Below are 27,813 nucleotides of genomic sequence, written 5' to 3' on the forward strand. Positions count from 1 at the left end.
GTAACTATGTGATTTTGGGGTGAGACTTCTTCCTCATTTGACAGGAAAGTTACTATTCATAGATGCTAAAAATATGCCAGAAACTTTTTAAGTGTTTTATTGGCCTTATGCCATTTAATTCCCATAGTAACTATAGTGTCATCTTCCTCATTCTATAGAAGAGAAAATTGAGGCTCAAGGAGATGGGTAATTTTCTCTAGGTCCGACATCTAGTGAGCGACACTCAGAAGAAAAACTCCATTTTATCTGTCTCCAAGGCCTGTGGAATTAACCACGGTAAAATATTACCTCTCAAAAAGTTATAGTTTAAGAAAATATATATCATATATTGTTAGGTTTTTTAGAATTCACAATACATGATATAAATGTTAGCTATTGTTAAGAGGTCAGGTAAGTAGGTTCCTGTTTTTTACTTTTCAGATGAAGGGACCTTAGAGGATGAATCAGCTTGTATAACAAACCATTCCAAAACTTAGTAGTCTCTACATAGTCTTTTCTTTAGTTCTTGATTCTGTGGGTCAGTGCATCCGGGCTAGGTTCAGCTGGACAGCTCTTCTGGACACATGCATAAGGGCAAGGCAGTTCTACTTCTGGAGATTAGCTGGGTATCCTCCAGGGGCAGAGATGAGAAGTTTTAGCTGTTGGTGCGGGGTACTTTATATCTTTTAGGGGTTTATTTCTTTTAAATCCTTATTGTATTATGTCCTCTTACTTGTTTTCTAGTACTATTTTTCTTTGTACCAAAGAGGTGTGTGTGTGTGTGTGTGTGTGTGTGTGGCCGGGGTGGGGCTGGTATATATGTCTCTCATCATCAAGCAGGCCAGCTAAGGCTTGTTCTCATAGCACTAGGGTAGGGTTCCAAGAAAGAGAGACAGCAGAAGCACACAAGACCTTCTGAAGCCAAGGCTTTGAACTGGTACAAAATCACTTGCACTTTTTCTATTGGCCAAAGCAAGTTACAAAGCCTGTATAGATTCAAGGGCTGGAGAAACAGACTTAATGTGAGAAGATGCAAAATCACATTACAAAGGGGCATACCTAAAGGAGGGGATGGGAACTTCTGGCCATCTTAAAAATTTACTGCAGAGAAATTTTGCTTATGAATATATTGCTTTCTGAAGGTGAATAATATTTAAATAATCATTATACTGGACTTTAAAAGAGTTAATTTGTTAAAGTGTTAAAATTTGACAAGTATGTCATTCTGACAGTCACAATGTGGCTTTATGAGATCAATCCACATTTCTGGTGGTGATGTAGCACAGTTTCTGTAGCCTTCTGTGATGCTGACTCAAGGATATAAAGGAAGCAGTATTTCAATTGCTTCTCTGCAAGAGGTAATGTCCATACAGTCTTTTAAATCCTTGCTCTACACAGACCAACAAAGGAAACCACAACTGTTTTTTCCTCCTCAGTTTTCCATTGCCATCTTTCAAAGATTTGCTTCCCTGCCATCCCACACACTTTTATGTGTCTTTTACAGCAGCATCAGTGGAGTCAGTTAGCTGGAGGGGTTTTCTGTTCTCTCCTGTCTTATATAATGAAGCCTGGATATTTGTCTTAGGATCTTCCCCTCTTATAATGACCAGAAAAAAAAATGTGAGACTGTTATTTCATTCATTGTTTCATTTATCAATTCTCCATAGATAAGGACATCTCATCCTTTTACCTTCCCACATTCTTATTTTCAAATTTATCCAAAATCTTCTCTAATTTCACATCTATTTCTTTATGAATCACAAGAAAATTCTGAATTCTTCTAAAAGATGATCCTTTTGCCAATGTGATTATTTCCAGAGAGCTTATATAACCTCAGACTCAACTTGATTCATTAGATCTTTGTTTTCTCCTTTCCCCCCATGAGTCCTTTGCATCATTTTTCACTTTTCTTTTGGTTTCTATATAGAGCCTTTATAATACAAACTTAACATTATCAAGCTAAAAGCTCTCATTATTGATTCCTGTCATCTGTAGGAGTTAACTATCTGGAAGTCTTGTAATTTAGTGTAAATATTTCCTCCATTTAAATTAACAGGAGTAATTTATGTAAAGCATTTTGCACATAGTAAGCTCTCACTAAATGCTATCTATTATTATAAATGCTGCTGCTACTACACTTACTATTACTAATTTATTTTAAAGCAAACCATATGCCTTTTTCTCCCTATTGAATTTACATTAAGCTATATAAGGAACTATCTAGACAATATGAGAATGCATGTTAGAATCTGAACATAATTTTTCTTTGTAAATTTTCTGGCAATTGAATTTACTATCACTGTTACTTTTAGAAATGCCTCAGTGACTGTGCAAAACTAGAATCATTCCCTCAGTATTTAAGCTTTACATTTTTTTTGCATGTTAGTAAAGTTTATATTTTCACAAGGCTAGGTAGGTTATTATTACACATTTACTGTCATATTGTTAGTAAATTTCTTATAAATGTATACTTACCATATTTTCTTGCATTAGTTTCCTAGACATTAGTGGCCTTCCAAAGACCTTTTAGTTCTTCACTTTGTTTAGTTATTTACTGTCATAACAGGTAAGAGTTTTCTTTAGTGAATTGTTTACATTTAATTGCCTGTCTTGCAGCCCTCTATATTGCTAAAACTTTTTCATTAGTAACTCATAACTCTTGCTCTTTCCATAATGTCAATATCAGTATCTGTTTTTCAAAGAGACTTCCTCCTACATAGAACCTGGTGTTCTACCTACTCCATGGACTTCAAGTTCAAGCCTATCAAACTATCTCCATGGACTATGGTCTCTCTCTTCCCTCCTTTCTTTTCTTTCTAGAAATACACACACAGACACAGAAACACATAATCCATTGGTGGTAAGGTCTGATATGGGTTGCTCTGTGTCTCAGCCTTCCCCTCAAACCTCCCCTCCCCCAAAAAAGAGACGTGGGAGTCCTAACCTCCAGTACCTCAGAATGTCATCTTATTTGGAGATAGGGTCTTTACAGAGGTGTCAAGTTAAAATGAAATTATTAAGGTGGCACCTAATCCGATATGACTAGTGTTCTTATATGAAGGAGAAATTTGTTCACAGAGATAGGCATGCATAAAGGGAAAATGATGTAAAGAGACACAGAGAGAAGATGGCCATCTATAAGCCAAGGAGAAAGGCCTTGAAGAGGTCCATTTCTCACAGCCCTCAGAAAGAACCAACCCTGACAACACCTTAATCTGGAACTTCTAGCTTCCAGAACTGGGAGATAATAAATTTCTGCTGTTTAAACAATCCAGTTTGTGGTGCTTTGTTATGACAGCCCTAGCAAACTAATACAAGGTGCAATAAAAATTTGAGAAAGGGAAAAATTGGCTAAAGAGATCATTGCTTCGTTACTTGGATATCTGTAGCTTGTCTTTTTAGCTTCTGATAAACCTGAATGTTTACTTGCTAGAGCATTATGTTCCTGGAATAAACTTTTAAAACTTGTTTTGTTTTATATAACCATGATGTGGTGACTGGAGACCTACATTTCACTGAAAAGAGCAAGCCAGAGCCATGGATAAGACGCGAGAAACCGGACACACTTGTCACCTGTAAGTAGAGCTCTCTCCCTTCAGCTGCCATTAAGAAAAAAAAATGCAATTTGTCTTAGATCTTCTCTCTCACTTGTTGGGAGGGGTGCGGCAGCGGGAAGAGAAAGGGTGTAGACAGTAGGGTGTAAATAAGGCAGACAGACGCTCCAGAGAGGGTGGGAATAGAGCTTCACTGAAGAAAAATAGATGAACCTGGTTGGTACAACAGAGCTTCCCCAGGTCCACCCACCACCCACCACCCACCACCCACCGTTCCCCGAGCTCTGGGCTCTGGCGGCGGGGGCTGACGGCGAGCGGCGGGGAAGGGACAACTCCAGCAGCGGCTGCTTAGCGGGGAGAAGCGAGACCTGCAGGTCCAAGTCGGAGCCGGGTGGTCTCACCTTCGAGTGGGTGAGCTCTCCGGACCTCGGGTCAGCTCTGCGGCAGCCAAGGCCGGCCGCTCTGCCGGCTCCCGGCGGGGTCGCGGAGCGTCGGCTGGACCCGCCCCGAGCTCCATGGTCCGCCCGGCCCCGCGCGATGGTGACTCTGGGCGCCGAGGTCGGCGCGGAGCGAGCCCCCAGCAGCTCGCACAATGAGGGCGGGCGGCGCGGCGCGCGGCCGGCGGGGGCTGTCTCCGCGAGCCCAGCGCCACAGGAAGCGGCCCAGCCACCTGAACCCGAAAAACGCCAACAAGTAGTTTCTCGTTGGAGAGGGGCGGCTCGGCTGGGTGTCGGGACTCCGTCCGGCTGCCCGGAGCACCTCGTCCACTCGAACACCATAGCAGAACCACTTTTCTCTCGGTCTCGTTAAGGTACCTAGAGGCGGGAGGGCAAGGGGCTGATTTGCCAGGAAGGGCGTGCTGACCCTGCAAGGCAGGCATCCCCGCTCCGTTCCGCACTAGGATTGGAGAGGTGAAGCCCAGGGGAGAGGTGGCTGGGAGATCAGAAACGGGGACACTGTCAGCCAGGACTCCCAGCTCGGGGATGCAGGGGGTGTGCCTCCAGCAGCTTTTCCCCGGGCCTCGCTCCTCCTAGAAAGCACCCCTCCGCCCGCAAGACGTTTGTTTTTCTTGGGAAAGGGGGATGGGGTGGGATGCACTGATCACTTCTGCTCCCCAAAATGGATCCTAGTCAGTCGTTTCCTTTCCCAAGTAATAATAATTTCAACAACAGCAGTAATGTGAAAAGGAAATTGGATCAGGAAATTTGGGAGAGGTCTCCTTGGTGAAAGGCACCAGCGGGGACGTTTTTTTTGCTCTGACTTCCGCGTTCAGTCTATTTGCCTGGCCCGGGAAGGGGAGTAGAGGTCGCGCAAGGGGCACTCCCCGCGAGCCAGGCAACAGCGGGCTGTCCAGAGTTCACCGAGGGCTCGCGTTTAGTGGGGGCTCGCCGCCCAGCCTGGGGGTCTCTCACCCAACACTGCCAAGTTGCCTGGGCAGAGGGAACTACCTGCCTAAGGGAACAGCCTCCCGGAGAGGGTAGGAGGGAGAGGGTCTCGGAATATGAGGGAGGAAAGGGACGGGGCACGGGGAGAGGACGGGGGTGGGGAGAGGGGGAGGGGAGGACTTAGGAGGGAAAGATAAGGGGTTTGGGGAGAGAGAGAGGGGGAGAGTTAGGGGCTGGGAACAGGTTAGACTTGAGAGAGGACAGAGGGCAGAGAGGGTGAAGGGTGAAAAGACGAAGGAGACAGCAGGGGGAGAAAGGTGTGAGGCGGGTGAAAGGTGTCAAGGAAGGTCAAGGAAGATTCGGACTGCTATCTCCTCAGTTCTCTAGAAACCTGGGAAAGGTATGATGCTTGAGGCGGGGACAGGGCTGGGCGCCAGACTCATCCTGGGAGGGCCCTTTGCCCCTCGCCTCTCTGCCAACCCTGCATCTTGGGACTCTCGGGCTGGGAGTGGGGGTGGGAGTCACAGCGCGGCTCCGCCGGCCGAGATCTTTAACTTGGCGCTGTGTTCGCCTCCCCCCAGTCATGTCTAAGGCACAGAGATGGGCAAGATCGAGAACAACGAGAGGGTGATCCTCAATGTCGGGGGCACCCGGCACGAAACCTACCGCAGCACCCTCAAGACCCTGCCCGGGACGCGCCTGGCCCTTCTCGCCTCCTCCGAGCCCCAGGGCGACTGCCTGAAGGCGGCGGGCGACAAGCTGCAGCCGTCGCCCCCTCCGCTCTCGCCGCCGCCGCGACCGCCCCCGCTGTCCCCCGGGCCGGGCGGCTGCTTCGAGGGCGGCGCGGGCAACTGCAGCGCCCGCGGTGGCGGCGACCACCCCCGGGGCAGCCGCGAGTTCTTCTTCGACCGGCACCCGGGCGTCTTCGCCTATGTGCTCAACTACTACCGCACCGGCAAGCTGCACTGCCCCGCCGACGTGTGCGGGCCGCTGTTCGAGGAGGAGCTGGCCTTCTGGGGCATCGACGAGACCGACGTGGAGCCCTGCTGCTGGATGACTTACCGGCAACACCGCGACGCCGAAGAGGCGCTCGACATCTTCGAGACCCCCGACCTCATCGGCGGCGACCCCGGCGACGACGAGGACCTGGCGGCCAAGAGGCTGGGCATCGAGGACGCCGCGGGCCTGGGGGGCCCCGACGGCAAGTCCGGCCGCTGGAGAAGGCTGCAGCCCCGTATGTGGGCCCTCTTTGAGGACCCCTACTCGTCCAGAGCCGCCAGGGTAAGGCCAGAGTCGCCCCCTTCCCTGTTGCGCCAACTTCTCCCAACTCCTTCCGCCACTTCCTGTTCTTTTCCGCCGAGGCCTCTGGGATGGGGGCAGGGGGAGAAGAGAACAGGGCTCCCTAACCAGGAGGCGAGGGGCCCCTGCCGTGCAGGGTAAACTCAGGGACCCTGGCCCCGATCCTCCCTGCTTCCTGCCCCCCGCCCCCCAGCATCCCCCTCCTCTCCTTCTCAACTGCAACTGAGATTTACTTCAGCAGAGGGGACCAAAAGGGCAAATGTCAGCTACTCTGGGCGAGTCTGTCCGGACCCTTGTTCGGAAACCACTATCACACTTCCTGTTGAGTTTCTTTTTCTAACTCTTTTGTTCCAACGTTTTCTTTAGCTCGGATGGCCCTTCAGGCCTTCTGGTCATCACGATTTGACCTTTCCTGTGAGACCTGACACTGCTGCACACCTGACTCCCCCAGAGCAGTGGTTCCAATTAGGGATCTAATCTGAGGGCAGTAGAGGAGAAATGGAATATATGTCTGCGGTTGGGCCGGGAGAGGGTGTGCCAGGAGGTTCATTTTGTGAAAATCTCCCGAATGTTGTTTGCGCCTGTCTCCTTCCAAGAGAGAGCAGTGCTGGGTTTGCTTGTCCCAGTGAGTTGACGGGATAGCCCACCTGTACAGTGAATTTTGGAGTCTGATGCCTTTCCCCTTGTGCTGTATCTGTGTTTTCTACAGGTTGAACGCCAATTGGTCACTTTGGTGATCCTGGTTTAGTGGGAGTCTCTAAATTAAAGACTGGGTAATTTAGATTGTAGGCAACTTTATTATACTCTATAGATTGTGATCCCATCCTCAATTTTTCTTTTCAGTTTTTAGCTTGAGTGACAGTTTAAATTTAGTCCTTGATACCCGCGATTAATTCTTCAAAATCCCAATGAAGAGGTTATAAAAGTAACTAATAATGGTTTCTCTAGTTCTAAAGGAAAGAAAAGAAATATAAATAACCAAAAATTATACAGTATGTGAATGGTTTTTAATTATATGTGAGAACGGAGTACTGTATTTAGTTAAATCTTTGTAACTGCATGTGTCTGGTTTGCTTCTGACACCCAGAAAAGATTCCCCTTGGGAGAATGGGAATTCTCCCAGCTTAACTTAGGCTCCATCCTCATTATTGTGTTCCCCTGAATGTCAGAAGTCTCTGCATCTGAGATGTTGTGCAGCTGGTAACATGTCAGAAGATGTGCTTCTGATACCACTTTAGAACTCTGAGGATATGTTTTGTTTTCAATTTGAAATAGAATATCAAAGAGACAATTTAAAGCATTGCTACTTTATGGGATCTGGTATTTAAATGCATACATAAATTCTAGTATGTCCATGTTCTCATATTTGAATGTAGAATTACTAACTTCAACTCTGAAATCTTCCTTTTAAGACCATTCTATAAATTCAGCATGAGTTGGCATTCAGGGGAAAAAAAAGTGCATATTTATTTATTTAAATTAAATCATGGACTCATGACCCTTACCTCTGTTGTTTTGGATTCCAGCTGAGTGCTACAGTGCTCTTTCCACTTGGCAGCTAAAAAGATAATCTGCATTTGTTTTCAGACTCATCCTATAATTTTCTTATTTTATATGGTATAAAAGAAGACAGAAAGTTTTATTATCTTTCCTCATAATAATAGAATACATTTTATTGTAGACCGGGTTGCACAGCAAAAACTTTAAGACGTTCAGTTTTTATTATTGCTATGGTAATTGATTCTATTGATTATTGGTCAATGGTTAGACCATTAAACTGAAAATAGTTTTTTAAAAATCTTACTAAGATTTCATTGTAGTAATATTAAGGATTTGACCTGCATCCCTTTTAGGTGAGAAAAAGAACACAGATAGATTAGAGATTAATACAAGGTCAAAGAGCCATTAGAAGTAGACTCAGCTGAGAATCATAGACCTGGAAAATTTCTTTGAGGTCACCTTGTGAGGACCCTGTATTTTGTGGATGAGGAAAATGAAGACTGCAGATGCTCAGTGAGGGCCAAGGTCATACAGCGAGTTATTAGCAGAGCCAAAATTATGCTGGAGGTCTCATGACATCCCCCCCAGGCCCTTTCCACCACAACCACTGATTATAACTGACTGTCTGGCTTGTGAAATCTCTGCAAATAGTGTTGCTCTTGAGATTTAATGCAGCATAGGACAGTCACTAGAATTCTAACTTTGAAAGGTCATCTATGACATATGTGTATATATATATATATTTTTTCCAGGTCTTTGGCTGCATCTCCCAACATTAGAGTGCAAATATGGGATTCCAGTTTTCTTAAAATGAACCCTGTTTTAACTTTCCATTTTTATTGACCAGTTGATATGTAATGTTTTCCTTTTTTTTCAGATTGGCTAACATTTGTGGGACTTGTCTTCAAGAAAATCCCTTTTCAAATTATTAGGGGTGGCCTGAAGAATACTCAGAAGTCACCATTCTATTTAAATATGATTTAATATTTTTATATGGACCCTTTTAGTTCAGATGATTGACAGACAATGTTATCTGACTAATTTGATAAATAGAATTACATTGGGAGGTCACTGGATGAAATTATATTTTGCATGGACATGATTCTAGGAGACATAAAATCAATTATCAAGTGGTTTGTTTCAGCTGTGGTCTTACTGCCACAAGTCTCATTCTTAATAGAAGTATTTAACTTTTATAAGCCCTCTTACTTTTCATTTTACATTAGTTCATCTTTTATTGATATACTTGAGATGAACAATTTTAACTGTCCAAATTCTATTTTCAATTTGTTATACCTGTTTCAACATTGTCCTTATCCTTTCCCAACATTGAGGAGATTGGCTCAATTATATAATAGACATGTTTAATTTCTAACTTTTATGATCTAAAGTGGCAGACTGAAACAAGAGTGATAGGAACTGGATAATTCATTGAATTCTACAACATTGTATTTTTGCCTTTTGTTTTGGTTGGCATTTCCCACTCCTCTATTACTTTTAATTTATGATGTAAATACATATTTGAGAGGTCTAAATTGTTCAGGTTAACTTGGTAAATAAGTTTATAGTTTTCATTTATGAATTGTATCCTTAAGAATAGTATTCCAAAATAGAAATTTATAAAAATTTAAATATGTTGTCATGGAAACCTGTTGTTCAGAAAATGAGATCAGGAAAGAAAAGGTGAGATTATTCCGTTGATGCCACTGAGTGATATTTACAAATAGTAAAAAGCAAGGAGGCATAGATGTTTTTGTAAAAATGTTCTGCATTGTATATTTCCAATTTAATGTCTAAGTTTTAGAAGGAAATGAAGCGTGTATGCGCTTTCCTATGAAGGCATATAATAGTAAGTGAACAGGCACCAAGCAGGAATTCTTTAATAGAACTTCTAGATTTTTTAGAAGTTTGAAAAATAATATAAGGGCAAAATACTAGAATAAAAATATTTTAAATGATTTTTCCCAAGATTACAGAGCTAAGAGTGGTTATAAGTTTCTACTTCTCCCTCTTCTTTTCACTTATTTTTTGGGGGAAGGAGGGAAAGTGATTGAATTAGGTTCTGGTCTAGAGTGTGGCCCTTCTTTGGCAGCATGTATATCTTTGATTACCTGATAGACTTTTTTTTATTTTTAAACTCTCAAAGAGAATTTTAGAAAAGAAAAACAAAACAAAACAAAAAAACTGCCATAGAACCATATTTAAGATGTTGGCTCTTTGGTGTGGGTCTGGATCACTTCGTATATGTTCTCCAGACCTTTATCCATATACCACTATATGCAGATAATCCTGAACTATACTTGGATTATGATAGTGAATCCACCATTTTTATAATCTTGAAAATATACACTTTATTAGTATTTTAAATTGTTTTATTTCCACAGCATTACTAAAATATACTCCTTAAAACTATTCAAATTTAAACTTAAATATCTAGAATTGGATTCAGAATTGCAAATATGTAATTTACTTTTTATGGGCCATTTTTTCCTCCACCTCAAAGCACAAAACAAAACAGGAAAGAAATTATCTAAGTAGCTGTTTGCTAGCTTTATGTGTAACATTTAATTAAAAAAAATTATAATAAGGCAAAGACAATTTGAGTCATATGTTAAGATTAAAGAAAGAAAATGTATTAATTCTTGTTTTGTGAGCCTTGCTCCAGTTAGAAGAATTAATGGTCAAATATAGCTTGTTTATAAAGTATTGTTCTTAATTATTAAAATTTTAGAATGTTTATTCAGTCAGTGAATACTGATTATGCAGTCACTGTACCAGACACTATGTAAGCTACTGGGAATGCATGAGAAGATATAGTGCTTTGCCCTCAATAAGCTCGCCACTCTATTTATAATAAAATATTTCCTAAAACATTATCTATTCAATTAAAAATGCAACAAAATAACAACAAACAAAATTCCAGAAATATTATAGATGTTTTCCTCAAAAAAAAATCTCACATGGAAATATTGCCTAGATGTGCAGGAAAATATTCCATCTAGAAATGATGGTCTCAGGAATTCCCTGGCGGTCCACTGGTTAAGACGCCCGTGCTTTCACTGCAGAGGGCCCGGGGTTCAATCCCTGGTTGGGGAACTAACATCCCACAAGCTGCGGGGCGTGGCCAAAAAAAAAAAAAGAAATGATGGTCTTAAGGTATTGTTAGTCTTTATTTTATTATGTGAAAATGTTAGGCTTTTTCAATCTTGATTTTTCTGTTTTTCAAAGTGATTTATACACTCTCTTTTTGCAACATTATTGAAGAATATGGTAAAGGATGTACTTATACCAAACAACTGAATTATTTGCAGTGTGGTCGAGTGTCTTCATCCCTTCCATTTTAATTACAAGTTATGACCAACCATATGACAATGCAAATCCAAACTTCAGGCCCCTAAAAAGAGTCTGGTGTAATAGTCTGGTGTGTTTGCATTTGCTGTATAAACATCTAAGTGTCCTTTGACCTTTTCCAGGCCACTAATTGTGTAGTTCACAAATTAATTTTATTCTTATATTCTGAACATTGGATAAGAGCAGAGAGTGCCTCATTCAACATATAATTTTAAAAAAAGGTAACTCTAATAGAATTGTATTTTCAATAGTGTATTTGATCACAAACTAGGTGATCTGATCCATTGCTGGGGCATTAGGCATGCCAAAGGTGAATAGCTGGACAGATTAGGTTTGACTATTTTCCGTTTTGTTTTCCCAAGAGCTCATTTGTAGACCTGAGTTGAGAATACTAAATGAGAGTCAAGGAAATTTTTCTTCTCTGTCAAGAAGATTATTTTCAAAGCAACTGAGAACAAGGAAATGTGTAGGTTTATAAAGAAATGCAGGCCAACCTTTCCCATTAGGAATATGTATCATTACTATTTATTTTTACTACTGCAAATAAAGTAAATGCAGTTTTCAGATCTCATATATTTTTCAAATTCTGAGTCATTTATCCTTTTTATTATGGCAACCTTTAAAGTATATCTAAATGAAATAGTAAAGGACACTAAAGGACTGATAAAATATAAACACAGATCTCCATAAGGAAATATATAGTGGCAACATAATCTAAACAATAACCATCAATATATGATATAAACTTAATTCAATTCTTTTTGAAGTATGAAGGGCTTTTCTTTTGGAAGAGCAGTCAAGATTTTTTTTTTATGACAGGATAGCATTGCTTTTTTGCTTTTCTCATAGGTTGAAGGGTGGTGATTGATTTGAATACTCTGTAGTCAATATTTTCTCAGAAAGTGACTAAAATGTGGGTGTTGGGAGGAGAAGAGACTAGAAGTAGAGAATATATGGAAACAGTATTGGAAAAATGCCTGAGTTGGAATCCATGAGACCTAGGCACTAACCTGGATTTCACAACTAGCTGTGTGACCTTAAAGAATTTACTTCATCTTCCTGAGTTTTGATATCCTTCAGCCTTATTCTGAAAGAAAAAAATGGGGATGACACATTGGACTAGATAAGTATCCAAACTTCTTTTCAGCTCTAAGATTTTGAGGTTTGGAGGAAAAATAAGGATAGTGATTGCTAAAAATCCCTTGGGTGGGGGGAACAGTATGTCTGCACTGGTTTTGATTGTACTCTAGGGACCATCACACTAATAGGGTAAACTAGTATGGATTTCTTTTGTTTTCTGCATTTTAACTTTCTGCCCTTTTTTTCCCCTACAGCTGTTGGGTAGCTGCTGCTCTGGTTACCATAGAAACAGGTTAGCTCCTAGCTTCTTGTTTCCATTGAAAACAGCTTTCTCTCAACCACATATTGATCTCAGGAAATCATTTTGCTGTGGCTCTGTCATGAAACCCATAAAGATGATCGGCTCTGTCATTTCCTAAGTCTAAGATTCAGTGCAGGTGTATACCCATCCACCCACAAGGATAACTGATTAGATAATCTCTGTTTTATTTCCATTTGAAAAGTGCCTTGTCAAAGACACCAGCCTTTTCCCCTTCCCGTATCTTATACAGAAGGGAAAGTCTTATTCACTTGAGGATTTACAGATATGCCTAACACACTGAAGTGTTTACAAAATAGTGTCAAATTATTTAGTCCTAATCTCTTTCACAGCTCATTCTATCAGAGTAAGCATAGAGAATGGTATGCTGTCTAGCACACTTCATAAGCTTGTATTTTAATGTACTCATTAATGAAGACTATTTCAAGAGAAATATAAGTATGTATTATATAGGACACCATATTTCTCTTTTGAGAAAAAATAGTTTTTCTATTTCAGTATATACATATTTACATAAAAAGATATATTCACTGTCATACTGTAGATACACACTCAGGGTTTGTATATGTTTGTATATGTTTATAAAATTTTTATATGGATAAATGAAGGAAGAGACTCATGGGAATATGGCTTAAAGTTTTGATTGAGAATATTAATTTGTGTGTGTGCATGTGTATATTTATATATATATATATAAAATATATACTCTTGGAATGAGATTGGTATGTATAACAGACTTCTAGTGTGCATGAGACTTAGAATTGGAAGGAAACTGGTGATCACCTGACACAATTACCTCAACTCACAGAAAAAGCAGCTGGCTTGTTCATAGCCTTGGCTAGTTAGTGGCAGTAGCAGGGCTAGAGTTTAGATCTTCTGACTCCTGGCGCTCTTCGCATTCAATCTTGATTGCTTAGTCTGGGTTGGGTTTAACATTAGGTGCACAGATTTTAGATTTTGGGAAGCAGTAAGAATGTTAGGAACAGTTGGGGTAGGGTCTGTCCTCTTCCATGTCCTGTTCATCAATAGCAGGGAAATTGTCACTGTTTTAGATATTCTCTCTATTTCCAGATCCCCTCCAGATGAATCCTTCCATTGCTGCCTTCTCTACCAGTTCTATATCTTAACTGCTCTACTACCTTTAAAGCCTCAAAACTAACCTGCCTGTGCACTTACCTCCTATTTTTTCCCTATATCCCTGTATGTGTGTGTGTGTCTTTTGTAATATGTTTTTCTACTTTTATTGGACTTATTGCCTTTGGAATTTTTAAATGCAACCCTAGTTCAACCTATTGGGGGTGGTTAATGTGTTTCATAGAACATTCTCTTCTCACATGTAATTAACCAGATCATGGTTGGCTTTACACAGGAATAACTGGTAAATTAGAGTGAAAGATACTTGGAGTGGTTTTTAAGATCTGAAAATGAGATTATATATTGTTTGAGGTCAGCAAATACAGGACAGAAAAACTTTTCCTTCAACCTTTTTTTTAGTAGACAGCCAAAGGTGGTGTTTCCTTCCCCGTGGTGGGATGTAAAGCAGCATTATAATTTTGGGAGTGTTTGAAAGAATGCATTTTATAGGAATCAAAACAGAAGAAGTTTCTGGTAATATTGGGGAAAAAGTACTCCATAATTGCTATGGTTACTTGACTGACCTTTTCTTCTGAAAGCTCATAATGATAGAGACATCTTTGTAATCTGACATTTCCTCAGTGTTCATGTATTAAGAAAATCCTATGCAGACACCTCAGTGTCATCTTCATTTTCTGTTTGAATACTCTGGTGGGTTTGCTATCAGATCTTGGAGCTTTACCATTCTTTATGTATCTGACAACGTTGCTGATATCTTTAAAAACTGGAGCAAAGGTCAAGATAGCCCTTCTTGGCAAGTGATCTGTGATTTAGTCTTAGCAATGGAAGGTGTTCTCCTTTGAGTTGTCTCCATGGAGAAAGTCCAAGTGACGAAAATATGCCACCTTTTGACCACAGACATTCTCTTATTTTACACCAATACTTTGTCCAGAATTTGAAAGTTATTCACTAAATGATAAAATGCAAAAATTTTTTTTATAAAATAAAGTGATCCTAGATAATATTGTCATGATATCCAAATAATATTGTTAATTCTAAATTTAAGACAACATGTTTATGAATTATGTTTAAGCAAAAACAGTTTGGATGAATATAACATTATTCATTGAGTAGTTTGTCAGATTGGGCTTAATGAAAGGGACAGAGATTATTCAGAATTGCTGTAAATTTTGTATCTGTGTTTGTAAATTATACAACAGAAATTCAGGTATAGGGTTGCTTATTTTTCTGTTTATTGATTAAGGATAAAATGCCATTTGCTAAAAGTGAATATTGTGTAATAACTGTATTGGAAACAATGGCAAAGTAATCATAGCAAGAGGAAGCTTCCTTACTATTGGGTTGGCCAAAAAGTTCATTCGGATTTTTCAGTAAGATGTTATGGAAAAACCCGAACTAACTTTTTGGCCAACCCAATATATTAATTTGGATAAAATTGATATTTAGGAAAACAGAACAATGCATCATTATAGTTTGATTTACTGTTTAAATTGTCCTGCTTCTCTCTTGGGGTGAACAGCGAGAGGGCAATTATGAAAATTATTAAAATACGCTTAATGAAACCCATCTTTCATATAAATTGAGTAGGAAATGGACAGAACAGAGATTTAGCTGGCCCTTTTTTTGTGCAAACAGAATCTAAAGTAGCAAGTAGCATTTTTTTTTTTTTTAGCTGGAACTTTATTATCAGGCCTGAGTGACCTATGAGGGTCACATAAAATGATTAGTGGGTGCATCAAAGTTGAACAACCATCATATTTGTATCATGATGGAGAAACATTTGTGAGCTTATGCTTAATTCCTAGGTTCAAAATGGTGTTGACTGTGCTTTGATATTTGGAGTACAATGCTAGGGATATAAAATTCATGCAAATTAATGAAATCAAATATATTTTAAAGTACTAATAGGCTGCAATGACATTCAAAATGGATTAGTCTTAATTCAGAAACAGGATTCTTTAGTTGTTTCACCTTCTCCTGAGAGTCCAGTGCTCAATGTTTAGTTGTAACATGTGCATACTATCAGTTCTTTAGTTTTTTTTTAATTTAGTGATTGTTTTCAATACTTATTCATTTTTCTATTTATGTGTTAATCATGGATTTAATTCATCTTAAATTTCTCTATATAGGTGATTTCTTGGTAACTTTACTTTTGAGTACTTGACTTTGTGCTTCACTGCTAGGTTTCTTTGTCAACAACATTTTGTGTTTCCTCTACCTTGGCTTGCATCACTTGGTTGATGAAGTAGTGTGCTGTCACCAGGTATTAGTACATTTTTCTCAGCTAAACAAACTGGAAGCATCAAAGATGAAAGTTTTCAAATGCTTTTGAATCTCTCTGCTGACAGTTATTGAGCTTCAACTATTGGCCAAAACTAGGTTAGTACTGAGAATGCAAGGGTTAAAATTTGGCATTTACCTTCAAGATGCTTGTATTCTATTGGAAAAGAACAACTGTATGTCCATAGTTACAATATAATGCATTAACACTATAATAGAGATATTGGTATAGTGTGGACACACAGATTTGGGAGGGACCCACTCTCCTATACAGAGGAGATGAGATTTTAGTTAATGCGCAAGAGATAAAGTTTTTTCCAGCAATCAAGGATTAGGTTAACAGAGTAGTGTGCAAACATGGAAGTTTGACAGAGAATACCATGCCATGTTATATGGGGCAATAACAGGATCAGAAGGCAGGAGAACAGGCTTCAGAGGAAGAGAGGGCTTCTGGGCTTATAAATGAGATTTTCTAGTGAGATGGATATTCAGTCCAGGGCAGGAATAAACACTGTTATCTCAGTTTATTCCAAAATAGTGCTTCTGAAACTTAGATAGGAATAATTTAAGATGATGACTAAAATTTTTACTTCCCAGGTCTCACTGCAGTAGGATTTGGATAGGATTCAGATCAGATGAACATCTTTGGGGTTGTAGTTGGCTACTGACCCAGTACATGACAGGACTGTGATGTGACTGCTGCCAAAGCAAATACAATTTAACAATGAATTAAGATAATAATCATGCTTGGACCAGTATCAAAATGTGTTTTCTAGATCTGCAGCTCTTCAGGGTGTTAACAGATGTTGTTGCCCCTCAAAAGAGTTCCATGGACAGATGAACTCGGAGACTAGTTTAAAACAAAGTTAGCTAGGTTTTTATTTTTTAATTTTATTATTATTATTAATATCATTTTTACTACAGCTCTTTTTCAGGGCAAAGAGTTGAAGGACTAGCTGACAGTTGGTTTTGAGATGGGAGTGAATTAATGCGAAGTGAAGTGGAGTGAATTAAAACTGAGTTGGCTGAGTTCGAATCCTGACTGTACCACTTGCTTGCTGTATAACTTTCACAAAGTTGCTTCTTAAAGCCTCCCTCTTTTCATCTGGACTGGGGAGATAATAATTGTATCTGACTCAAGGAATTGTTAAAAGGGTGGATTGAGCATAGTCTTGTTCAGAAGCCAGCGTAGTGCCTGGTTCTCTAAATTTTAGCTGTAATATTATTATCATCATCGTCATCATCATCACTATTCTTTACGACAAGCATTGCTTATTTTGGGGGTTAGCGTGGTTGCAATAGCCCACCTTAAGGGAACTTTCTAGCATTTAGAATGTTCATAAAAAAATAAATTGTCCGTTCCTGAGATTTTTCATATGGGTATTGGATTACTGTCCGGAAAATTGTAGGAGTAATTCTATCCCTAATGAATAAAGGGTGATTAATTAGAACAATATCTAACATGTATGTATTATATACCAGGCATTTTACGAGTGTCAAGGTAAAGGCATATTTCCTGCCTTTAAGGAGTTGTGGTGTCCTGGAAGAGAACAGAAGGGAAATGATAGTGCAATGTCAGGAGAACTTCAGTAGAAGTTAACGTAGTCTTGCCAAGGTGGGAAAAAGACTTCCTGGAGGAAATATGCCTCTGTTGGTACCAGAAGATGAAGAGGAGGAAATAGCCAGACTTTTTAGAGAGAAGAGCTGAAACAAAGTCCTAAAAGGGAAAGAAGGCAAGGCCTGTGCAAGATACTGTAAGTAATTCAGGACAGCTACAGCACTGCGTTAGGGATGCGGAGATAGGGCAGGAGACAGAAGCTGAGGTTGGATCCAGAGGCTTCGTAAGCTCTGTTGAGAAGGTCTGGTCTTCCTCTGGTGGTAGTGGGGTGCTTTTGAAGGATTTTAAGCAGAGCAATGGCATGCATATTTGTAATTGGGAATATTATTCTGAAACCTTTATACTTGAAGAGGGGATTGGTCTGGGGAAAATGAGTACAAGTTTCTCAGAAGAGCTACAGTTTAGCATGTTATTGCAGTAATCCAGGTAAGAGATACCCGTGATCTTAATTAAAACAGTGGCCAGAGGGATGAAGTAAAATGAAAATAGTTAAAGTGGAATTGTGTATTAATTACATGCAATGAATGAGGCAGAGAGAGAAGTCAAGAATGTCTCCCTAGTTTCTGTTTGCACAATGGAACAAGACAACCTTTATGACTTTTTTCTAATTCAAGAGTCAGTGGTTATATGATTTGAGAAATCAGTAGTTATTCTTTCATGGGATTTAACACTATAATATTTTGTATTATGTTTTGTGATTTATCTTTTATACTTCAGTACCAATTACTCGATTATTAATAGCTATTTCATAGATTTTATAGTTGTGAAATTAGATGCAGAGTATGCCCCTTAAATTTTTTGGTTGCAGTAATTCACCACCATAAAAAGGTGGTGAGGAGTAAGAAGTCCTCTCTACAAGAAATGTCAGCTTTTTTGGTTTAAAGCCCAAGAAAATAATATTAATTTTTGCATAATTTCTATGAAATGGAAATGACTAGTTCAATATAGTAGCTCATGTAGACTCCAAAGCTAGAAGCTTAAAGTGAACTGGGGATTTAAAAAATACCAATAAGATTCTGTGGCTTTAAAATACTCTTTGGAAAATTGCTTTAAATAAATATTTCCTTTAGATAAAAGTCCAGGAAGGAGCAAAGGTAGTGAGGAAGAAAAACAAAAATGAAAACAGGCACCAAAGGAGTTAAACTGGGAAGAAGATGGTGTGTTCAGATCCAAGGCAGAGTAATTCCTTTTAAAGCATTAATGTACCATGCTATTTTCTGGCTTACAACCTTGTTATCCCTTTCCGTTGACTACATATTAAACTATATTTTCCTTAGCTTGGCTCTCCAGAATCTGCCCATCATCTATAAATGTAATAATAGCCCTCACAGCTCTACCAGTCAGACTGCATGCTTTGCCATTCCTGAATACGAGATGCATTCGTATTGTTGTACATTTGTGTACACTGTCTTCACAGCCTAGAATACTTTCTCCTCCTCGATTTAACAGGTTGATTCAATCATCTTTCAATAGCCTGTATAATTATCAAGTCTTACTTGACACCTTCTAAACTCTCTCAAAAGCAGTTCATTTCTTCCTCTGAGTTTCTATATCACTTTGTAGATACAGTATTACAGCATTTAACTGGCTGTATTAGTTTCTCTGAGTTGTTGTAGCAAACTACCACAAACTTGATGTCTTGAAACAACAAAACTTTATTCTCTTATAGTTCTGGAGGCTAGGAGTCTGAAATCCAGGTCTCAGCAGGATTGGTTTCTTCTGAAGGTTTTGAGGGAAAAATCTGCTCCATGGCTCTCTCCTAGCTTCTGGTGGTTGCTGGCAATCTTTGATGTTCCTCGGTTTGTAGACACGTCACTCCAATCTCTGCCACCCTTTTCACAAGCTGATCTTCCCTGTGTGTCTCTGTCAGTTTTCTCTTCTTATAAAGACACCAATTTTTGGATTATAGCCCATAATAACCCAGTATGACCGCATCTTAATTTAACTAATTACAATACCTCTGCAAAGATGCTATTTCAAAATAAGGACATTCTGAGGTTTGGGGTGAACATGCATGTGGGTAGATACCATTTAACCCAGTACACTGACTTTTCCATTTGGGCAACATTTTTGTAGTATCCAATAAATCATTTGTTTTCTGACTTCTCCTTTTCCATTTCAGTATGTTCTCAGTTAATGGCTACAGTGTCTTCAGGAATCTCTGTGAAGATACTAGTTAGACAATTTTTAAAGTTCTGACTCATTTCTGGTATTAACTCTGGTCCCTGTATGGGTATTTTTTTTTCTATTTTTTCACCTTTGTTCTTTTTTATAGTATTTATTTTCTTGAAATATCTTTTCCTTTGAAAGAGAGTGGGGGTGATTATAGTGTTATGTGGGTAGATAGGCAGGATCATGCAGAAACAAAGAATTCCCTTCAGGGTGGGTAGGGAGGAGCAGGTGGGCAAACTAGGGATCCTCTCAAGGTCTAAGAAAGGAAGCTGTATTTGGGGAAAGGAATTTAGTGAATTTCAGTTAATGCAGAGTGACCTTTCTCTTTTCTTTTTCTCCATGCTCTTTGAGGAAATCTGAGGTACTAAGAAGTTTACTTTACTTTTCTCTATCACACCAACACACCTAATAGAAACTGTCTTCTCTTCTGTTGATTCTCTACATAATTTAGAGAGCTATTCTTGCTGGCTATATCCTGAGGGAAAATTCTGTAGCCAGCCACTAAAGTAATTCGGGAACTTCCAAGGAGTTGTCCCACAGCCAGCTCCTTGTCTTAGGGCCCGTTGCCTCTGAGTTTGAGGTTTCTCTGGCTTCTGGATCTCTTTGGGAAGAATTGGACCAACTCCCAGAAAAGCTTTCTCTTGCACCTGTATTGAATTCCATTCTCCCTCTCCCCTGAATCTGCATCTCGATTAGTTCAATTCTGTTTGCTTTATATCTTAGTATTTCTGGGTCAGTGATAGCAATGTTTCCTGTTTTCTATCCCTGTGATATTTGTTCATCATTTTTAATGAGACTTGGCCAAGGAGATGAGGTATACTATCTTCCACTAGAATTTGATTGTATGTATATAGGCTTCTTGCCCGTACTAGTTATGAACTTCTGCGTAGGGGCACCATTCCGTTCTTGTTGTTGTTCTCCAGGGTAATGCACAGTGTCTGGTAGTTTTCTCAGTGGGTTTTTATTACCATATGAACAATTCCATTAGTTCTCTTGTCTACAAGGATGTATTCCTCTATGATTCTTCCCTACAAAGTCATTGTTTCTTCTTACCTTCTTTGGGCCCACCTTCTTTATCTACTTTTTGTCTATTCTGGTCCCCAAATATATAATCCTAGTGAAGAAATTCAAAGCTGACGTATAGTGTGTGACTTTATCATTGCTATAAGAAGCTTGTTAGACTAACATTAATACAAAATCCTAGAAAATTATCACTTGCAGAACAGTGACACTTTAATTTATCATCTGCCCACTGAAAATACATTTGTAAGAACATGAACTTTGATGGTTAAACAGATGTTTGTGGTACTTAAAGTTCCCCAATAAAGTAACAGCATCAAGCTGAAATAATGTTTACATGTTAGTGTGCTTTAACTTTTTACACAGAGACATTGCCAATGGGACCAAGTGCTTAGTCCTTATTTTATAGAGAAACATCTGACTGACGATAATAGATGGCACTGATTGTCCTGCTTATTACATGGAAACGGGGCCTTCAGTGAAGGGTGCTGTGTTCTAAGAAAAGACACTGAATGTTGTAGCAGCAAGAAAATTAGACAAGGAGAGCAGAAAAAAAAAAAAAGATTCTTATTCATCACAGTATTGTTATCTCATTTCATTTAATATAATGGAAATATCCAAAGGTGACTTTTTCCTCATGCTACCTAGAATACACTTTATCAAACCAGTGCAGTAATGAAGACCATTACATCTAAAACCTAATTATGCTCAGATATTCTCTCTAAATTGTGGCGAATATGAAGACTGAGAAAGACATTTAAAGAAACATATATACATTATAGTGGTCATGCAAATAGAAGGAATGAGAAAAGCCTTCATTTATACAAATACATTGTATATATTATAGAGATCAAGTAAAACTGTATTGTTTTTAGGAAAAACCATTGTGAGATAGTAGATAAAATAAAAATTATAAAATAAATCATAGTATTCAAAATGGAATAATTTTAGGATAGATTTATGTTTTTAAGATAAGGGGTCATTGTAGTTTATTTATTTTTTAAATAAAAAATAGTCTTAAATCATAAAAGTAAATGTTCTTATTATGGACAATTAAGGGAGTATATAATATACGAAAAAAGAAAATAGCCCTTTTGTCCCCCAAAGGCTATTAGAAATTTAGTATAATTATTTTATTTTTATTTCTTCTAAGATAATTTTAGCCATAGGGGTATAGAGAGTTTTTTTATCCAATATTTAATCTTTGTAATCAGGAACACAGTACCTTCGGATTTTATTCAAATCTGGTTTTACATCTCAAAAAAGAATTTTATCGTTTACTTCATATATGTCCTATGTGTTTACTTCAAGTATTACACTATATATTTTATGTTTAGTTGGTATTGTGAATGGGATCTTGCTATCCATTACATTTTAACTAGTTATTGATGGCATATGAGTAAGCTACTACTTTTAGTATATTAATCATATGTATAGTTATCTTACTGAATCCTTATTGATAGATATAGTATTTCAGTTTATTGTTTTAAGTTTTGTGGATATGCCATATATGTAAACAATAATTCATTTTATAATTAATATATCTTTTATTTTTTTATTTTTTATTTTTATTTTTTATGTATATAACTGGTAACTATATTTATGGTCATAATTTTCAGATATATTTGTACCTGTTTAAAAAATTACCACTATTACTTTCTGTCATTATTTCTCATTTTTGAGTCAATTTGGAAACACTTCTTTGTGATATGCTATATATTTTAAAATTTATTTTTGAAGAATGAGTTGAGTATGATATATTTTTGTGGGTATTCATAGATCTGAGGATGTCTTTCTGTTGCATTGACCTATGAAAATTATCTTGGCTACGTTTGGAATTTTTGGATACACAATTTTGATTACTAAAATCTGCGGTTTCTGTCTCATATTTAGAAATAATGAAAGTAGAAGAAAAAAGAGAATAGGGAAATTCCCTGTGCTATAAGCACAGGCAGGAGCACTAAACAAATCTTGGCCCCAAGAAGGACATCTCTTGCTGCAAGTTCCACTTCTACTTCCACCCTTAGTCTCCAGTTTTCTTGGTATTCTGCAGCCAAGATTCAGAATTGTCCTGAATTTCCTCCTAATCCATTTATGTTGTAGCATAACCTCTCTTAAGAGGCAGCATATTGTGATGGCTAAGAGTAGAGATCTTGGCATCAGACAGAGCTGGATTTGGATATGGCCCTACGACATACTAGTTGCATGACCTTGGATGATATAATTAACTTCTTTAAGATTTTGTCTCATTATTTGTAAAAGAACCTCCTCATAAGATGGGTATTATGAGGATTAAATGATATGAGAACTAAATGAGATACTGCATTTAATGTGTGTAGCAGAATACCTAACATAAAGTAAGCCTTCTGTAAATGGTAACTATTATTATATGAAGCTTGAGAGCAGGCTGATGTGCAAAATCTTTAGTCTAATAATTGGTGGCATCTTTCAAATGCTTGTTGTACGCCTAGATCTGGGGACAGGAGAGCCTCTTTTCATTGGATCATAGGTAGAAAATCCAGGAGGCTGTGGGAGAGTTTCCGAGATTATTTGCATTTTTGTCAATAGCTTGTGGAGCACAGCTGACAACTTTCTATCATTGCCTTGACTATAATTCCACTAAGTTTAGATCCTGTGTCGAAATGATGTAAGATAATATTCCTGATACCATTGCTTACTTCTCTGAAAGACATGAAGGGAGTAAAGATCACGAAGCACAGGGGAGACTGAAATCAATTTTGTTTAGTGAATTACTGATGCCTAGGACAGACTGGTACACAGAAGGTCCTCAAAGAAGTGTTTCCTGACAGACTGGCCACTGAGTATTTCGTAAGTGGTGAGGTATACTTCCCAGCATGCAGTGCTCCAAAGGCTTCTACTGCTTCACCTGCAAATGCATCTCTGAGGGGAGCAACTGGAAACCTTTCTTCCCTCAGCTCTGTGGCTCCCTGGGATGGTTGTCAGACAAGAAGGAACAAGAAGACCCTCGAGCATTGTTACACTGCTGGTATTGGAGAACATCACCACACTGGCAACTCTCTCCACTTCTGAGCTATCAAAAGAGTAACGACTAAGTAACTAATATTGTTACAGAAGTAGAATTCTCCCCTCTTATTAAGTAGTTCCCATTCCTTGAAAGATTATTGGTGGGCTGATTTGCCAAGAATCAGTCGACCAATCATCTTGACCTTCCTAGTCAGAGGTAAGGCCTGCAGGAACTGTAACTTTTAAGCTCAAGGGAGGTTTCATGTTTCTCTAATCCTGGCCCATCTTCACTTCCCCCAACCCCCATTTCAAGAGTTTGAGCACAAGACGCTATGAACGTTGATTCTTAACTATTCTCATCAGTAGATACTTTAATTAGTATAAACTCTTCCTGGATCCTGGCATGTTGTGAGTTTTTGTCCTTCATTTTCTGGGCTATTGTAACGTATTATATGTTTTTATGCCTGTAGGGTTGTCAGATAAAATATTCAATACAACACCTCGTTAACTTTGAATTACAGATAAACAAAAAATAAGTGCTTTTAGTATAAATGTGTGTACCAGATTGTGGGTCATACTTCTACTAAAAACATTTTGTTTCTTATCTGACATTCAAAGTTAATCAGGTAACCTATATTTTTATTTGCTAAATCTGGCAATGCTACATTGCATTTTAAAGAGAATTCAGAAAAAAAATGTTCGTGCTTGCATTTTGCAGTGTTTCTCACTGTTTTAGCTTTAATTCCAAACACAAATTTTCCAACTGAATGTATTCATAGTACTGTACATTGTCTACTGTAGCTCTAGCACTAATTTTTGAAGCAGTTAGTGTTCAAATAGAGACAGATAACTTCTCCAGCTGTCCAGTGACACCACTGCCAGAACAACAACAAAGATGGTTGGGTCCTTGCCAGAGGTGATTTCTGTGGTCCCAGACATGGAGAAAGGGTAAAATTTAATACCATTTTCATTCAAATGTTATTGGACCAACATATCCCTGTATTTTTTTCTCTTCTTGTTGGCTTTTATACAACTTCTGCTTGCATGTTAATAGTCTCTTCCTAGTATATTTTACTCAAAAAAGGTATGATGATTGCAAAAAAGAGGACTTGTAATTATTACTAAATAATTGCTCATAAAGGCTATGTTATTTGAGGAAAACTCAGTAACTGCTAATGAGCTATATAGAGATGCATCTTATTTCAGGTGTGTTTTAAAATATATGGGTATATGCATTTTTAACTTCTGGAAATTTGATTTCTCATAATTTTATTTTATAGTCCTCAGGTTATTATATTTATGTTATTAGTTGTGCTATTTTCAGGCAGGCAATAGTCCGTGGGCAATTAAACTTAAATTAAGCAGTCTGTTCCATGATGTACTTGGGGCAAAGTTGCATCTTGCCTCTGCCTTCAGTTTGGTTCCACAGTCATTCCCTTTGGCCTTCACCGTGTCTCTTCTGCAAATAACTCTCCTTGCAAGCAGAGCCAGCATGCCCCACTGTGAGTTGCGCATGGTTCAGTAAGTGAGGAATAGGCAGGTGAAGGAATACAGCTGAGAAAATAAGGACAAAGAAAGAGGTTGGAACAAAAGAGCATACGCTATAACTGTAATTCAGTAAGACTGATTTTTCTGGTGTTTGGTAACTTGTCTCTTGAAGTTGGTTCCAACAGAGGACTTCTAAAAATGCTTTAAACAATGGCAATGTCATACTAAGGTCATAATGTCCCCAAGAGGAAGTGTGTTCTTCAGTACACAAGTCCTTTGAGATGCTGCATCATAAAAAACAAATTCTGCTTGAGAAATGAGTCACACTCTATCTCCACCTGTCGATTCACAGTGCACATTGTGCATTAAGCCTCTGAGAAATCCCATTTAAAACAAAAAGGAAAATTGCCTATCTTCCAATTTTCTTCCCCAAAACATACAGTTTCAAGGAGTATCTTTCATAAATACTGTCCTTTGGGCACTTTTTGAAAGGAGGAGATGATATCATTGCTTATCTGAGTTTTGATTTGTGTGTTTTTAAAGCCATTGCTGTGGAGTCACATATTGCAGGAAAGGTGTTAAAATGGCTAATGAAAGGAAAATGACACCTGTGATTCAGGTATCTAAGTTTAAACTGCAGGACCGAAATGGGAAAATTTTATGAAATGAGGATTCGGTTCAACTCTGTGTGCCTTTGAGTTTGGCCACCATTCAAGATAATATTTGAGGGGTTTGATCACATGATTCCATAACAGAATAAGGAATCAAGAGATAAAAAAAGAGATAAAAAATTAAAGAAAGTAACATGAAAAGAATGTCTTCACGCTTAACAGCAGACCTTTCAATCATAGAAAAGACTGGTGAAATGCTGTCAACTTTGTAAATAACCAAGATTGTTTCTCAATCTAGTAATCTTACTTTTAGGATGAATTATAAGAAAGTGTATTCAATATGAAGAAACTAATCTTTGCACAAAAATATTCCTTGAATAATTATTTTATATTAGTGAAAAATTTGAAATAACTTTAATTTCCAACAAAGGGAGATAAAAGATATATGTAAATTATGGCAATCCACATGATGAAATATTACTGTACTGTGAAAAATAATATATATGAAAAAATCTTAGTAATATGGAAAAATATTTATAAAATATTCTCATAGCAGGTTTAAATTTTACTTATTTCATATATTATTAGCAACTTAAATATATGGTAAATAAATTCTGAGAATTAGTGAAAAGTTATTTATATAACTGAGCTATAGAGATTTGAGATCATTTACTTTTTCATCCTAAAAAGATTACGTATTTCTAAGTTTTGTACAGTGGTCATTTGTTAACTTTATAAAAAATATGAACGTACCAGTTTTAAAGAGCACATTTCTAAGGTATAGCAGTGTGCACAAATGAAGCTCTTAGCGCTGAAGATGTAGCAGGTCGGGAATTCCGTAAATCTTTCTGCTTTAAAGGAATAGGTAAAACTATCAAAAATCTCACCTCTAATGTCTAAACTCTAATGCACACCACAGAGAGAAATTATCAGTGAGAAAAATTGTGTCCAATTTAATTTTTATTTATTCATTGATTAGATATTTATTGAGCTTTATGCCTCCTAAGTGCTATTGATGCTGGAGATCATCTCTAGCCTGAAGAATCATACAGTCTAACTGGGATTTGGAGGTGCAGCAGACAGGTAAACAAATTACACAGTTTGGTAAATTCATGAGAGAGATACACAGAATGTCTTAAGAACCCATAGGATGAGCATCTAACCCAGACCTGAAAATCAGGAGAGATTTCCCTGAGAAGGCAATACCTGAGCTGAGTCAAATGACAGGTTCGAAGTAGGCAGAAGAGTAAGAAGCAATATGTTCTTGATAGAGGGGGCAACACTGGGAATGCCTCGAGTTTGAGCGCCCCATAAGGCAATCATTTTGGCTTGAGTAGAGTATAGACGCACAGAGGAATGGTGAGGGAGAGCCCAGTGTTTTTCCTTAAAACGCACTAGATGGTTCTAGAACTCCAAGAATCATTCTCAAAGAAGCCTAAAGAAAATTTCCAATAGTCTAGGATTTGTAGGCTCTTTTGTACTGTGACTCCACTGATATACCTCTATTTTCTTTATTGGCATTACAATGAAATTGAAATTAATAACTAAAGTAACATTTATAGGAGACTATGATAGTACATGTATTTAGTAGATAGCAGATTTTATAGCATTCTGTTTTCAGAAATACATACAAATTGAATAAGTATGCAAACTAATAAATCACATAAACTTAGTAACGTGTTACCATTGTGCCAGTCCAAAGATGTCTTTCATAATTCTGTCCTCTAGTATCTGGTTAAATATAGCATCTGTTATAGCATTCCTATAAAGAGTTACACATCAAGTCTTTTTTGTAACTCTTGATTATTCTATTTCTTCCATGAGAATTCGACAGATCTTATATCATTTCAGATGTAGAATTTGCTCTTAACATTCCAGATATGTTCTCTATATCCTTCCAGCTCTATACCTCTGTCCCTTCAGAGATAGCCTGCATTCACGTATCCATTAATGGATATTTACATACTAACAATTTCCCATGAGAATATCAGCCCTGATTCTGAATAGTGAGGATTGGGCACGTAACCACCACAAGTATTTAAACTCTGTTTTGTCTCTGTGGATTCACAGATCATTT

At 38.2% G+C, this 27,813-nt stretch overlaps 1 protein-coding gene across 2 annotated transcripts in view; it reads left to right on the forward strand.

The window, feature by feature from the left end:
* The first annotated feature begins 4,058 nt into the window (after window positions 1-4,058).
* KCNC2 (potassium voltage-gated channel subfamily C member 2) overlaps window positions 4,059-27,813 on the forward strand; it is a 199,969-nt gene continuing 176,214 nt past the window's right edge. Inside the window, exons 1-2 of one of the 2 annotated variants that reach the window (XM_061205045.1) lie at window positions 4,059-4,344; window positions 5,500-6,199. In XM_061205045.1, coding sequence (XP_061061028.1) covers window positions 5,519-6,199 — 681 coding nt within the window. In that variant the 5' untranslated portion in view covers window positions 4,059-4,344; window positions 5,500-5,518. Of the gene's footprint in view, window positions 4,345-4,751; window positions 5,011-5,499; window positions 6,200-27,813 lie in introns of those variants that run through there. The other variant, XM_061205044.1, reaches the window with a different exon arrangement.

The sequence above is a fragment of the Eubalaena glacialis genome, chromosome 11 (assembly GCF_028564815.1).
Source record: "Eubalaena glacialis isolate mEubGla1 chromosome 11, mEubGla1.1.hap2.+ XY, whole genome shotgun sequence".
Lineage (NCBI taxonomy): Eukaryota > Metazoa > Chordata > Mammalia > Artiodactyla > Balaenidae > Eubalaena > Eubalaena glacialis.